Raw genomic sequence first — 16451 nt, forward strand, 5'->3', positions numbered from 1 at the left:
GTAGATTCTGTTCTTGTTCGAAGCAGCAGGTAACAGAAGGCGCCTAGTCTTGGACTTCTTTTAAGGTAACGAAGCGCAAGTACCCCCACGAAAGATACCCGGCTTAGGACTCGTTGATAATACCCGTTGAGAATTCTGATTCATTGGCGTCGGAGAGAATCGAATATTGACTTGGTTAGTTACTAATAACAATATTACCACCTCAAAAGCGTTAGTGGTAGGGGAAGGGGCGAAACAAATTTCAAAAATGCTTATGTAGTACGGTTTGCTGACGACTCCTGAGGTATGCCATAAGGCCTCGTTTCCGACGTCCGGTTAGTTTTCGAACAGCGACGATGACGGTCAGCAGTGCTTGTGATTTGTTTTATTGTCCTCTGAAAACTGGAGTCCACGTCTCTGTCTCAGGAAGACAATGCGACGCCGAAAATGCCGCCACCTACAATCAATAAATTTGTGCATTGAGCGGCAGAGTCAAAGTAATGAATTTATATCCTAGGAAACGGGCAGTTGTTCGTTAACCCTTCGTATGCCGCAACATAGCGCCTGTCAATATTGAACGAATTTTTTTAATGATAAATGAAATATTATTGTTTATATTCCTGTGATCTGTAGTACATCCAGCCTACTTTATTTCAGGAAGATCTGACCCAGATGGACATATATGTCACTGGGCAGCTGACAGGTTAAACATGAGTCTGTTCTGTACGACCTGAATTTGTGATGACGCGCGGATTAGCAAGTGCAAGGGCTGGCGCACGTGAGGATAGATTGGATTACAGCATCATAGTGTTACTTTATTTGACAATGACACTACTCCTGCTGGTTAGCAACAGATAGAGGCGGGTGCTTTGGCGGTTGGTGATGGCGCCAGTTGCGACACTAGAGCTATAAATGTAGAAGTAGCCTGCGAATAAGGCAAGCTTTACACGAGGGTCGTACAGAACAGACAGTCGATGGTGTAGAACGTTGGGAAGAAACGGTCCGAGGACCCATCCTTAAAGTCACGCGCCTGGATTGAGCGTAGCCAGGAGCAGACTCCCTCGAAGCGATAATGAAATTTTCAAACACTCAAAAAATCTTGTATTATGTATACAAGACTGTCCGCCATACCGGAATCGGATAGCTTGTATACGGACTCCGTTACAGACTTTGTCGAACGCTTTAGTCAAGTCAAGGAAAATATCTCGGGCATCCCTTCATTCTCTTGGCAAGTATGTGCTCAGGGATACGGTGCGCTTGATGAGTGCAAGTGTTTTGCGCGAAAATCACTCTTCAGGAATGAGTTCTTTCGCCTTTTCTTTTATTAACTACTGTTTGTGTCAGGAGGAATTGCATATTTTTTTACATAGGCAATGGCAGTTACAATTATAATTTTAAAAATACAAGTAACACATCAATAAATTCTAGGAGTGTACATATACTTACGGAAATACGACCATGTCTCGGCTCGTCGTTCGGATCTTAAATGGTTAATCATTCGCAAGCGGAGAAATTGCGTGCTTTCATTACTCTCTATTACTAGCCTATGTTTAACACTTCGCTTTCTTACTTAACTCCGTACTCGCAATTCACGACTCAAACAATCTGAAATCTACGCTCATTTAATAATCTTTTACTACTTTCTTTCCACAAATCTGACTTCATTCTTGTCCAAAGCACTCTGCTTCGGAATAAATTTCCCCTTGAAATTAGTCAGCAAATCGGTACATGTTAAAAAAGAAGGTTCGAGACTTATTGGCGGAAGAATCATCATAACTTTAACAACGAATTATGCATATGTATATTATATTGGCCAAACTGCGGCTTGCGAGCCACATGCGGGGCTCCGAACTATTAATTTTGGCTCTGATTGATTGCAGAGTATTTAAATTTATATAACCTATATATTTATATAGCTCCTGGGAAATCGAAACAAATTACTGGTGTGAATAATTATTATTACTCCACCGTAAAGTCAGCGAAATCCAAACACCGATCATTTCGACATCCACTAAGCGGCATCTTATGTATTATTTGGAGTGCTGTCATATACGTGTGCCATTACATCTAACTTCAATACACATATTTTGTACTTTTGTCATACAATTTTTGTTAAAAAAATATTCGTTGGCGTGTTTTAAATAGCAGCTCACGAAAAATTACGCTGTTACATATCATCCAGTTTGTTTATAATTATAAATGTAATAGAAACATTAAGTAAAAGGATAAAAAAATTATCAATTTGAAATAACATAGAAAAACAGTTTTATCTTCAATTTAAAAACGAGTTAATTTTTTTTCCATTAGCTTGAATACAAATAGAATATTTTTCTCAGATTGAGTAATAACAAATCTTATAAATTCAATTAAACCAACCAAAGAACCAATTATAAAGACCAAACCATTATAAAGAATATCATACTGGTAGTAATTGTGTATCTGTAAGATATTAAATATTGATAACTTTCTATAGGTAAAAATTGTAATGTTAGGAAGACATTAAAAACTCGTTAAACTTGAGAAATTTTATTTTGTGTCATTTTAGACTTTCAATTCAGAATATGGTGATTTAGTCAATGGAATATCGCGCCATAGATCAGGTGTCAAGTAGGCATAGGTCTTGGCAATGGCAGCATATGTAGCTTTAGCAAAGTTGCCCAACGTGCCAGTTGAACCACGAGCAGAGGTATAGCAATCTTGCACTCCAGCCATTTGAAGAAGTTTCTTTGGAACTGGAGCTGACACAATTCCTGTACCACGAGGAGCAGGGATGAGCCTTACTGTGACAGATCCACACTTGCCAGTAACCTACAACAAACAAAAATTTTAGCATGTGGAAAGAATAACATTTATAACTGTTTTAAAAATCTAGAATCAGACGCATAAAGAACTTCATTGGACTGACCTCAAGAGGATACCACGAATGAAATGATTTTGGTTTCATCATATTAATATTGAAATAAGGTAATGTTTATAAATAAAACAATGGCTTACCTTGCAGGGTACAGTATGTGGTTTTCCGATCTTGTTGCCCCAATATCCTCTGCGCACAGGAAGCACAGACAATTTGGCGAGAATGATGGCGCCTCTAATAGCCGTTGCCACTTCTTTGCTGCATTTCACTCCCAGACCAATGTGACCATTGTTGTCACCAATGGCAACGAATGCCTTGAAACGGGTACGTTGACCGGCACGAGTTTGTTTCTGTACCGGCATGATCTTAAGAACTTCGTCGTTCAAAGATGCACCAAGGAAGAAATCAATAATTTCAAATTCCTTTATGGGCAGAGAAAACAGGTAAATGCTTTCGAGCTTGTCAATTTTGCCTTCGCGAACCAGGCGTCCCAGCTTGGTAACAGGCACCCATTCTTTTTGGTCTTCCTTACCGCGACCACGGCCGCGTCCACGACCACGTCCGCGGCCACGCGGTCCTCCACGGCCTCTATCACCACCTCGAGAACCAAAGCCTCCGCGGAAACCGCCACGTCCACCGGCTGGAGCTGCGTCCGCCATTCTGTAAAGAATTTGCAATTACTGTTAAAATCTTTCGATAATACATAATATAAAATATAATATTATTTAACAGTCAGACGCGTTAAAGGCTATCACTGTACTTAAAGCACTATAGTAGATACCACGAATGAATTTGTACTAATGTTTCATCATGAAATGGCGTGGGCACGTGTTGTTGAGGTTAGATTTATATTAACTTGATACTAAAAATCACATAATATTGACGACTATTTTATAACAAATATTTAAAAAAAAATACTATTAGCTTATACTACTACAGCAATTAAAATTTACATTATAAGAGCTAAATATTTAGGAAACTTTTAGACTTACGTAGAACTGTGCTAACAGTAGGACGGTCAAATACAAAATGGCCGATTGCACACTGAGCAATCTAGTGTACGTTGATATCGATTAATATTAACACATCGAATAAATATCGATATTGTAATTGCTTGATATATCTTTTTTAATTTACAGAGATCCTTTATTTGAAATTTTTCTTACACAAAGATGGAGATGAAGTCTTTAAATTTTTCATATTTTTATCCTGCAAGTATATTATAACTAAAGAATATAATAATAATATATAGTGTTGATAAAAAATAAAGGCAGTGAAGATATTCCGAGGAAATAATTTTATTTGCATTTTCAGAATTATTTTCTGCGGTAATAGTTTTTTATTCATTTGAAGTGAGATTTTAAAAGGTTTAACAGATTCTGTCGAGCCATCCGTGCTAATATATTCAGAGGTCATATAACCCACATATATTACTTTGCCTTAAATTTTCAACAATAATAACAGAACAAAAGCAATGAAAACTGAATAATGATCTAAAACTGTAGATAACAATTATGTCGGAATTTCTACATCAAACAGGCTACATTCATTCATTTTGTGTGACTATTGTAGTGTTACATATAACATTGATAAATCTACATCAGAGGTTCCCAGACTTTTTTTTTTATAGACCACTTTCAAAGGTTACATAATTCCGAAGAAAAGCAAAGCGTGTTTTTTTTTCATTGTTCTTTATGGGCGAAACATTTGACTGCTGTCTTTCTTATTGTTAAGCAATGACTAGGTCTACGATGGCAGATGCTTGTTTAGAAGAAACCTATTAACTCTTGTTTTAAAGACTCTAAGTTATAATTGGCTGGAAACAATGACGCCGGTATGTTGTTTCTTGGCTGTTCACACTATAAAAGTATTAGCAAAACGCTTAGTGCTGGTGGAAGGAAATTCAACGGATGCCATGAATCCGTGCGACTTGTTGTCCGATGAAAGAAAGATGAATTATTTGGTGACATTCCGCTGCACATTCTCCAAAATGCGGTCTGTAAAATAACGATAAACTGGCAACTTTTAGCCGATGCTTCAAAATTTGAAGCTTAGCGCTTCTTAAAGCATCGTTATCAATCAGCTTCGCTTCTCTTTCTATCGATTCCAAAGCTTCGAACTGATACTTCGCCGGTCCATCTATGGCTAAAATATTCTACACATAACCGGACTTGTTTTAAATACAGACTTAAGAGCTGCCCTGATGTAAAATACGGCCGAATCTTCTCCAGAATACTCAGCTTTTTGGCAACTAATTTAGCTTTGGACTCAATAAACAAACCAAAGTTTTGATGATATATGATGTAATACCTAACAGTTTGACTAGATCTGTCTTTGGTATTTATGCATTTTGGAAAGTCTGAGGCAGTTGAAAATTAATTCGTAATATATTTTAGTAACTATACTTGAGCTTCTTAAGATATCTGCCTACATTGATAAGTAAAGTCAAGCCAACATTTTAGTTCTTCAAAATCGAAAGCACTCTTATGAATTGTGAACATCAATTTTTTACCCACGCGCGTACGTAAAACATAGACTCACATCGAGCATCTGACCTCTGGGATCCACCTGGATCACTTGGAGAATTAATGTAGAGATGAGTAAGAGTAGATTTGGCACGTGTCCCTTTTGTGGAAACACTATTAGTACAACAACATAAGTCATATAACATGCCTAAGTAATTTTAATACACAATAATCTCTGATCCAGAGAGAATAAGGGGAATAATTTTTTTAGAACCAGACCCTTATTGCATTGCATGAACCTGGAGGACTCATACAAGCCTATGCTTGTTCCACACATATTATTATTTCACTGAATTGGGAGGCCGCCAAGTTCTTAGCTAGCTTCAGTGAATGTCGTATAATTATATTTTAGCCTTTTAGGAATTTTTCTCTTATGCTCCATGACCTAGTTCATATCAAATGAGAAATTACAAATCTTATTTCATTAGTCAAAATAAAGTCTGCTACACGTTATTTGAGGCAAATGAAAGTTTTTTGAATTCACAGACATAAATGAATTGGTACATCAAAGACAAATTAATGAAGGCTTTTTTAAATTTATCTTTGCACTGGCGAGACAGTTAACTGGTAGAAAATCTCTAATAAATAAAGCTTTACCGAGTTGGCTGTGATAGAGAGCTGATAGCATTGGGCCTTGTTTTACATCTAAGCTGGGTAAGACTTTTTGGAGTCAGCTCATGTCATAGTCTAAAATCTCTGAGAGCCCTGACAACAACCATATCAAGTAAAGACTCTCCGTGACTTAGACCAATCATCTGCTAGCTTAGATATTAATAAAACTTATGGTCTTTAGAAGAGTTTAACACCTCTTTTTGACAACTGAGTAGATGTTACAGTCTATACAAGACATCAGACTTCACATCTGAACATAGGTTTTGTTTTTAATTTATTAGGATCCACATGTTTTTAGTGCTATGAAGTTGAGAAAGCTAGAAAGACTCACTACCCATGAACAGTTAAATATAAATCAATTTGCATTTAACATTTTAATGAGGAAGTGGCAACTTGATAATTTGTCATAGATGTCTTAATAATATTAATCTGCTTTTAATTTACTATTTAAGGATTTAGTATGAAGCTGACAAATCTAAGACACTAACTGCAGCATGTCATACTTTTTTTTAGATATTTTTACAACAATTTATTGTTCTTTTTTTTACAAACTTACTGTACAAAGTTATATAACCAACTTAAAAAATAGTATAAAATATAATATAAATTAACAACAAAAATATGTCTAAGTTTTATTAAACTCTTTTACTTCTTTTTCAAATAGTTCTATTGTATGGTCACAGACTTTTTGTAAATCTTTGAGTCCCCTTTTTAAGATTTCTAGTGCAGGTGTTTCTTTTGTTTGTATTCTAAAATGCATTTTTGATTCTGCAGGATGAGGCACTGTGTATCCACAAAAATCAACATCTTCACTGGAAAAAAAAAATGATTTTTAAGACTGTCTATCTGAAGTATAAATAAAACTTATAAAGCAACTTCTAAGCTTCCAAAACATACACATTAAAACATCATCAGTTCTCTGATAAAACACAAGAAATCATGTGTGTTAACTCAAATATATTTGCAAGAAGTCGCTAGATGCGGGCACCATAACATTGGTGATTGTAGCTTTGGGGATGGCAATGAATGCCTAGCAGTGGGTATCTATTGGCTGATATGATGATAAAACTGTATTTGATTATTTTATATAAATCAACTGAAGTTATGCCATCAAAATAGTGTCAATGTATACTCTATCATTATTTAGTAACTTGCAAGTCTTTCTTGTATTACTGACAGGAGTTTACTAGAGGTCTTTAAACTTAAACATACAAACACATTTCTTTTTTTTATTATTATTGCAAAGCAAAAAAATGGTGTTAATATTTAACAGGCGTATATGTGTCTCTTTAATTATGTATGTCAATGTTTATGCGAAAATTATTTATATTATGTGATGCCAGATGAAAGTGGTTTAAAAAACTAACTAAGGGGAGAAACAAATTCAACGAAAATGTAAATTGTGATACTTACTATCTATTAATAATACATTTTAAAGAATTGCCTAAAGTGTGACTCTCATCTTGGAATACGTATGTCCGGCAAGTCAGCCCAGATTCCTCGTCTCCTGGCAGCTGTGAATTAAGAGTTCATTTTCAGTTCTATGGTTATGGATAGGTTGAAGGATTTAAGAAACTATGTCTTTAATACACAAAATTATCAACAACAAATGATATTTTTATTTACTTCAGATATTTTCATTTTGTTTGTACACTGCTGAACTTATATATATGTTAGTGTTTAAGTTGTTTTTCTTTCTAAATTAATTTTGAAATTAAAATTGTTAGGAATTGTCCAAGTTTAGTGGTGTATTTATGTGCAATTCAGATTATAAGGTTATGTTTTCCTAGATTTCTTTTTTTGTTAAAAGAAAAGGCAAAAGAGTTAGACCCACACAGCCATACTTTAAATTTCGTTAAAATGTTAGAATTAAAATAATATTTTCTTATTAATTGACACTATAAAAATAGCACAAATAATAAAGTAGCATATTATTAGTGACCTTATTATTAGACTTCATCATGACACTAATTTATAAATATTAAAAATATGGAATATTATAGGACTCAGAGCCTAGTTATTCAAAAATAATAATATTAAAATATAGAAATACGTACCTAAAATAATAAGTAGCTAATAAAAAGCAAGGTTAGAAGTCATTATTTGTATTATATATATATTATATATATATTTTCATTTTTTTAATACCGTACACGAGCGTTAGGCATACCCACAATCAGGATATGTTATCACTTTTGTTATTCACACATTGTAATGTGTGTCACTTCATCAGTCATTTTATGTTTCAATATATTTAGAATAATAACTAACTTTCTATAATTATCTATTGAATAAACATATATTTTATGATTTTACGGGATTCGAGAACTTTTTAGATATTTAGTTTCTCTAACCTAATTGAAATTAAAGACTATTGTGTTAAAATATTTGAAATATACATCTGTGGGAATAATATCGTGATGGTTTCCACGGTCGCGCCTATGAGTGGCTCATTGTGGCGATGTTTGTCAGTCAGTGCAACAGGACCACTTTAGACGATATTCGAAAAGTTTGTCTGACAACAAGACGATTATTCTCTTATCACTTTAAATGCGTCGTCGGTCTGGACTCACTGATTAACCATTGCAGGAACAGTTTAATAAAACGCAAGATTATTGAGCGTAAAAAAGAAAATCTTTATAATTAAGTGGTATATATTTTTTTTTACTAATGGATTACAAATTTTTAATTAATATTTATTACCTTTATGCGTGTTAACAATTTTAAATGTAAAAGTTAGTCGATGAGACCTAAGGTACGGGCCCGATCCAACCAATCTGTACGCGATACATAACTACCACAGAGTACGCGGTTGCCAGTGTAACTTGTTCTGCCATGAAGAATACGAAAATTGTCCAGTGCGAGAACGGTGCCTGCAAAAAAAGTATATTGACATCCTTTTAACATACCGCGAAGAACATATATGCAGCAGCATTGTGGCACCTCTTTCTGACGTAGAACTGAAAGCTGTCATAAATAAAGCATATACATATAATTTACGCGTGCTTAAGTTGGTTTAGTCTAAATTATAGTAGAGTTTATATGATTGTTAGGAAGCGGTAGCGTATACATAAATTAATGAATATTAAAAAGAATAAGTTGTATTTGTTGGAATTTCTTCGCCTAATTCTTATTCTTCAACAGTCTTATATCCATTTCATAATTAATTATTAAAGTAGGTGGTTGATAATTGGTATTAATGCTGACTATCATTATCAGAGATCCGAGAGATGGGAAGTAATTGTTGTAACAAACTATGGAGGCTGTTTAAGTAAGTTAATAATAGATAAAATAACATTTGTGACTATTTTCGGAGTTTTCTTGCGCACGAATAGGTGTAATTTTTCTTTTCACTCGCGTATGTCAGTATAATTTCTATTCTCACTCGCCCATTCGCAAAGTTTTCAAAGACTGATTTCCATAATTAGCGAACTCTTATACTTTGGGTAAATACATTCTTATAAGTGACCTTATATTAATTAATCGAGGATAAGTATTGCAATAACATTTCATTTCAGTCTGTGTAGTGTTAAGAGTGTTTTCTATTAATGCAAACACCTACGCTATCAAGATTATTTTGATTTTTAACAAATATCTGTTGAAATGCCTTAATGTCCAATACAAATTCTTGAGGACAACGTCAAATCTAAAGTATAGTAAACGTCATACTTTTTAACCAAAAACCAATCATGTATTGTACCTGGTTTAAGTTTTATTTTCCATTGATTTGAAGGATCCTCAAAATATTTCAATAAATTTTTTAGAGACCGATAATAAGCTCTACAGTCTTCACGATTCGAGAAAGCCATCGATGCACGATCGTAATTATTAAACCTAAAATTACAAATTTTAAATTATTACTTTATAATTCCTTCGCGTATAATTTCTCACACACACACATATATATATATATATATATATATATATATATATATATATATATATATATATATATATATATAAATAAAGCATCTTCACCAGACCACATATTACCTTATCTGTTTAATTTCATCCATTTTATCGACAGTAATGACGGGGGCCGAATGTCTCTGGTTATGACCTTTTTCAATGTACTCAAAATCTACATCGAAATTCGTAAGAAATTTGTAGTCTTCGGGAAATTCTTTCTTCAAGCGTTGAGCGCAATAAAAGCCGTCAACTAAAAAATTCTCACCGCCGCTTCCTTCCGTGTGTCCGAGACTTTGAAAGATCTGTAAACTGGTATCAAAATAAACAGTTTTAATAAGTAGGTCTTATTTTTACAAAGTTTTTTGCAACATCAGGAAGAGGAACCTTGAACCTTGAGGTGACAACACCTATCTTTGCTCAAAAGTTTTACTGAAAAACTATTTCATATTCTTCCAATTCGGGCACCGGTCTTTAAGAGGGCCATAACTCGATGCATATTTGTCTGTTTCATCATGATTTATTTCTAAAGAAAAATAGTCTAATCTAGAGAAAAGAAATTTATATTAATTTAGTACATTTTCAGATTTTGCAACGTAAACTTTGTAAAGTTTACATTGAAAAATCTGAAAATGTACTAAATAAGTGCCCATTAACAATACATATGTTTGAAATGAAGAAAGTCGATAGCGATCTTATTTTGTCGACATTATTGTGGTTTTCAAACTTTGCTTATAAGTTGTCTTTGGTCACATTGGTGGAGGCCATGTATGGGAGAAAGAGATGTAAAATGTACTCTTTCTGACTAAACCGACGCCGTCAAAATAGCGGTTCGAACATAAGAAAAGTAGTGAATTGTTGTAGGTTGAATGAATATAACTGGAAACTCATGATCATCATCGTTTTAGCAGTAGGAGGTTGACTGCTAGACATAGGCCACACCTATAGATTTTCAGTAACAGCAGTTGGAAGGGGCTTGCATCTAATGTCTACTGACGACCTTAATGAAGTTTTCTGTATACCTTGTAAGTGGATGTAGCGCTGGTTGTTCCATCTTCCCCACTCCAGTTCGTTGGGGCCCATGCGCCCTACTTACTGCCACTTCAACTTGCCAATCCGCTATGACCGGTACCTTCGTTTTTCAGGATCTCCTCATTGTCAATTCAAACTCATAGATTTATGCCCATCCTAGCCCTGGTAGATTTCAGTAGTAATATTTTCTAAATTTTATTTAAAATTACCCAGCGGCTTCTGTGGAATAAGTCAGGTCTGTATGACAGGCTAATGACATATCAGTGTAGGCTACATCAGCGTGTTCGAATTTTTGATGCACGATCCATGTTGTTCCGTACATCGTGTGTTGTATCCCTCCCAAAGCATTGCATACTTTTTCAGTACCCGCCTCTGTCGGTTCCACCTGCGAATTAAGATGTTGAAGGAATGATTAGTAATCAAGTAGTTATTTTTTTCTCACATTGCATTATTTTATTCCGGAAGATTGTTTTTTATAGGAGCTTAACGTCAATAAAATAGTAAATTTTAGTGGGCGTCCATGAGCGGATATCAATGAATGAAGCAAGATTGATGATAAGACGAGACTTCGAATGGACGACAAAGTAAGCACAGTACGTCACATCAAGAGGACATTTATTACAAATGTTCGTCTGGAAAAGCAGCTTTATATTTTCAATATCCTATCTTAATATATTCATTTCTTTTTTTTCTTCTATTTCTTTCCGAAGCAAGTGCGATCGAACCAATACTGATCATAGTCAGTTAGATGTTTTTATTTATTATTGTATTATATTTCAAATATTAATATTATTTATTATAAGTATATATGTTATATACATATGTATGTATGATTAAGTATGTATGTTTATGTTCGTTTGTTTGTAAATATGTATCTTTTGTACACGTAAACTACCCATTATTAGTTCTTTTACCTTTTCGATATTATTGTCTGTAAAAGATTTCCTTGTGTGATAAGACCGTTCATTGTACTTTTTTGTATATTATTGTAAAACTTATTAAATGTATCTTAACGTGTACAATAAATACATCAAGAAGTTAAACCATACTATTAAACGTTCTCTAGTTTCTTCAGACATTATACTTCACGAGCTTTATTTGCTGATTTAATAGTGTCTAATTGTTATCTGTAAGACGTAAGACGAGGTACACAACTAAAATCACAGTGCTGGAGCCAAGTAAACGGTAAAACCAAGAGTATCAAGTTCAAACTGTGCGTCATGGCCACTTTAGTGTTCATCTGAATGAAACTGTACTAATGATATCACATTATTAACGGAACTATTTTATATTTTCACCAAAATAATTGCAATAAGCTTAGCGAAGTAGTGAAAATTGTTTAAAACTAAAACATAACTTTAAAGCTGAACTTCACATTGAACTGCTAAAACGTTTAAAACATTTGAAATAGAACATATAGTCTGTGAATTGACTGAGGATAAATAGCTCTTTCATTTCTGTTGCAGACTATGGCAACAAGTTTAATTAAAGCTTTGAGCGCGGTATAGCTTATTGATGGGAATTTCAACATTAAATGAGTATGTGAATGAAAGAAAACTAATTTTTCCGTTTCTTTTTAAAGTTTAAGTTTTATTGTTTTTATTTAAAATGATGTTATTAGATCCAATTGACATTATGATGAAAATGATATTAGATTTATTGTAATTATAGCAATCATGGGATAGGTGAAAAAAAATCATGTATGAAGTTAATGCTGGCATGTTACTTTCCATTGTCTTCTTTAGTCGAGTTAACAACGCTTATAATTGCCTTATCAAGTGACTATTTGTTAAAAGTACCGTTAGAAATCATAATTACGAGACTACTAAAAAATCTTTTAAGTCCATGTAAACAATCGTATTGTAACCATTTTTTTTTCAGGAATGATGACAATATTTATCGAGAGCAGAATGTAGCCAGTAACAATTATAAACACGAAATACAAATTCGTAAATAAAAAGTAAATCAATTATACTTTAATTAAAAAAAGTTTAAACACACATTCATATATCATTTATAATTCGAATTGCTACTGAAATATGATTTAATCTTGCCGTAATTATTTCCATTCGTTCAATCAGAAACAGTTTAAATTTTAGTATGAATATTGTGTGATATATGAAATAGTCGTGTTGCATTTGAAACCGGCTAGCATCAATAATTTCACCGTATAATACTTCATGTATGGGTGTAAAACCTTTAGGTGATTGATCTTATTTGTCTTATTTGAAATTCGACAGGCTAATGTCTTTAGGCAGTATAGTCTGTAGGAAAAGATGTAGAAAACAATTTAATATGTAGTAATTCGAATTTTGGAAAGCTTTTTACGCTTATCTGTATTATTACACATATCTATTATTTCTAACATTGACTATTTGATAAGGTATAAGATACACTATTCGACAGTTAATGCTGTACCTTTTACCCTTTTAAGACTTTGACATCTTTAGCCAATCACCCTGTGTAACTAAATAACAAAGACAAGAGTCAATCCAAAAAAAACCTTTTGAGTATATGAGCGGAAAAAAGAATACTTACATTTTCAATTAATGCAATGCCATAATCTAGAAGAGATTGAAATACATATCGTGCTGTATCTGAGGAGTTCAGGAATTCTTGGAAAGATGTTTTTGCTACTTTCTCAGCAATTTTATCACCCTGCCACAAAACAGGATTGTGTCTTTGTTTGAGTATCCACTTATTATAATCGAATTGAATTAAAAAATCGGCTTGGTAAACTGATTCGTGGTTGTCATCCCCTAAAATAGATATTTATTATTATTTACATAATTATACTAAAAAGACAATAATTAGTTGCTTTTTAGGCTAAAAGTGATATAAATGTTACTATCATTTTAAAAATACTAAAAAGAAAATAAAGTTTGCGATCAGCTGTAAACTCTGTGGAAGATATTCTAAAAAAAGGTGCAGCATTTGTAAGATTGTTTGATTTGATTGTGCGGTTGGTTTAACTCGAGCTAGTTGCGGAATGCTTAGTTTGGTTGTTTCGCTTTGTCGTTTTTATCACTACCCTTTTTACAAGAAATGTCAAAAGCAGTGAAGAAAGTAGTATTATTTATATCTAGATATCTATCCAAAAAATAACTAGCCAGGGATAGTCGGTCAGAGGCTCGCGATCCGTGTAACGCACCGTAGCTATTTTAGCAGCTCTCTAACAAAATATTAGGGGTCTAATAAAATGATTTTCAATTAAGGAAAATATTCATGGAAAATATAAACAGTTTACAATTTTAAAATGAAAGTCTTTTAAAAAGATCTCGTTAAAAATAGAAAAGCCATTACATCGTTAATATGAGAAGAGTTTTTGAATTTATTAAAAACATCTATACATACATTTAGATGTTTTGTAATAAATGATGTACTAAAAAATGAAACTTAGCTATTTAGAGTAACTAAGTCTGGCATTGGAGAAACTTGATGGACAATCTAAAATATACCAACGACTGATTTTACGTAAATGCAATTTGGTACTAACATGTAATGTAAACGCGGTCCTTATCAAATTTTAAATCGGAGATGTCAGAATCAGGTATGTGAAACAGATGCTGGATCCTTTGTTGAGTATCAGAACGATAGCATACAGAACATCTGAAATACACTTAATGTTATTTATAATTAATAAAATATAAATTATCTGAGAAAGGAGTGTAAAGGTTTTGTTTTTCTTATACATATTGCCAAAGAGGTCATTAGACGAGATAAAACTTGAAAGCCGCAATATCAGTACTTGAAGGTTGATAATAAAACATTAAATATGATATGATATTCTGAATCAATAAAATGGCAATCATTTTGTGTTTTCATTTTGATATCCGTGACACTATACTTCTTTTATAGATAAGTACTAAGACAAAAATATTCATAACAAAGATAACTTTTAACTTTTTATGAATATAATGTAATTGCATTAGCTTTAATTAACGTAGAGATACGTTAGCGAGGAACTGTTATATATTTTTCAGTTTTATAATAAACATGAAAAAATGAAAAGCTTGTAATATTTATGTACATACTTAACGCAAAATAAGAAAGAGTAGCGTTTTTTGCCCGAGGTTTTACGGAGTTTTAAGGTTTATATCTCTGTTTCTTCTGAACCCATTAGGTATTGTTACGGTAACGTATTAGGTTTTATATTAAAAGTCCCAAAAATCCTCCTTGCGAATTTAATTTTAAAATATCTATGATAAAATTTCTAGAATTTGTCTATAAAATTTATAAAACAAATCTTTCTTTAGTTAATAATTTATATGATTTTGTCTGATTTGAATTGTTCATAACTTCGCTCAGATGTTTAGGGTCTAAGTTATTTAAAGCAATAAATCTTTTACAATCATCTTTTGAAGATTGCATTTCAATCCACAGATTGTAAAGCCTTTGCTATGTATCTATTTTGATAGGTCATTACCATAAGAAACAAGCATTGCATACAATGCAAGGTGTTTATTTATTTTTCTATGCCAAAAACAGAAATCAATATCTTTTACGAAACTTGTTTTTTATTTTTCAACATCAAATATTATTTATCCGTTAATAACTTCATTAGGCAAGACGGTGTTTAGCTTAGAACTTTATACAGTAAGTACATTCGTGCGCCCGCTTAAGAATGTCAGGTTTGGCCCTTACATTATTAATTTCACCGAATCAAGGAAACTATAATATTGAAGGAATTACTGCAATTGCTATAAAATGAAGTGATAGTAGATTTAAAATCTAAATTACAAATTAAAAATAATGTATTACCTGCAATGGTCTCTTAACCAGATGTATACGTAATCTATAATTTGATCATTAGAAAAGTGTATTGTTACTGCTCCATTGTCATTAGTCACGTTTTTAATTTCTAAAATCATATAAAGCCTTAAATACAAATTACAAATCTTAATTAAATTGCTCTAAATGTAACAATTTTCGTACCTTCCATTCTGGGTGCAACACAAGAGTCTGGTATAATCTGACACAAAACTACTTGACAATTGCTGGTTATAATTATAAATAATGCAGCTATCATATGAGGTCAGGCGATTATACGAGGACCCCAAGTTTTTATTATATTTGGTATATTTGCGCTGTCTTCATATGTATGTGTAAAATAAAATATTTGTCTCACATTTTATTTTCATAAAAATACAAAGTTTGAGTACCTGTGAAAGATTATTGATATCAATTAATCAAAACCTCATTAATTTTATTTTAGCCGTTTGTCGTTCACTAATGAACATACTTAATCCAAAAAGACCGGTTCGCTGCGTTCTGCATTCAGCGTGCGTCGAACTTTTTACACGATTTTTGTAATACCAAAAGACAATTTTTTAAACATATGGATTGATATTGTTCATAAGAGTCTTGTATATACTCTGTGTTATGTTTTATATCGATAATAATCTATCACTGGCCGAGAAAAATAAAAAATCGGATGGGTAAAAGGAGAAAACTATTATTTTAATTTATGAATTAAACTTTTAATATCGTATCTTTATTTTTTTATTAAATATTGTTTCACTTGATTACCATATTATTTTACT

The 16451-nt window shown here is 32.7% G+C and overlaps 3 protein-coding genes across 3 annotated transcripts; all 3 read right to left on the minus strand.

The window, feature by feature from the left end:
- Positions 1 to 2489: 2489 nt before the first annotated feature.
- On the minus strand, positions 2490 to 3910 carry RpS2 (ribosomal protein S2). Its single transcript, XM_068771445.1, has 3 exons — positions 3826 to 3910; positions 2974 to 3493; positions 2490 to 2787 (listed from the first exon to the last, which is right to left on the minus strand). Exons 2-3 carry the CDS (start codon positions 3490 to 3492, stop codon positions 2521 to 2523), a joined length of 786 nt encoding a protein of 261 aa, XP_068627546.1. The 5' UTR covers position 3493; positions 3826 to 3910; the 3' UTR covers positions 2490 to 2520.
- A 2662-nt stretch (positions 3911 to 6572) lies between these two features.
- Polr1D (RNA polymerases I and III subunit AC2 l(2)37Cg) lies at positions 6573 to 7496 on the minus strand (the record flags this gene model as incomplete). Its single annotated transcript, XM_068771952.1, has 2 exons — positions 6573 to 6782; positions 7384 to 7496. Coding segments are annotated over 2 exons (300 nt in total), but the record flags the coding sequence as incomplete, so codon positions are not given.
- A 1133-nt stretch (positions 7497 to 8629) lies between these two features.
- On the minus strand, positions 8630 to 16070 carry LOC137928847 (trimethyllysine dioxygenase, mitochondrial-like). The gene is made up of 8 exons (XM_068771840.1): positions 15844 to 16070; positions 15670 to 15769; positions 14405 to 14517; positions 13447 to 13667; positions 11118 to 11293; positions 9964 to 10188; positions 9671 to 9804; positions 8630 to 8843 (listed from the first exon to the last, which is right to left on the minus strand). The coding sequence occupies exons 1-8, from the start codon at positions 15935 to 15937 to the stop codon at positions 8707 to 8709; spliced, it is 1200 nt and encodes a 399-aa protein (XP_068627941.1). The 5' UTR covers positions 15938 to 16070; the 3' UTR covers positions 8630 to 8706.
- Positions 16071 to 16451: the final 381 nt, after the last annotated feature.

Source organism: Battus philenor, unplaced genomic scaffold (genome assembly GCF_028537555.1).
Source record: "Battus philenor isolate CCGP_79_NKW_IND1 unplaced genomic scaffold, ilBatPhil1.0.hap1 SCAF_4, whole genome shotgun sequence".
Taxonomy (NCBI): Eukaryota; Metazoa; Arthropoda; class Insecta; order Lepidoptera; family Papilionidae; genus Battus; species Battus philenor.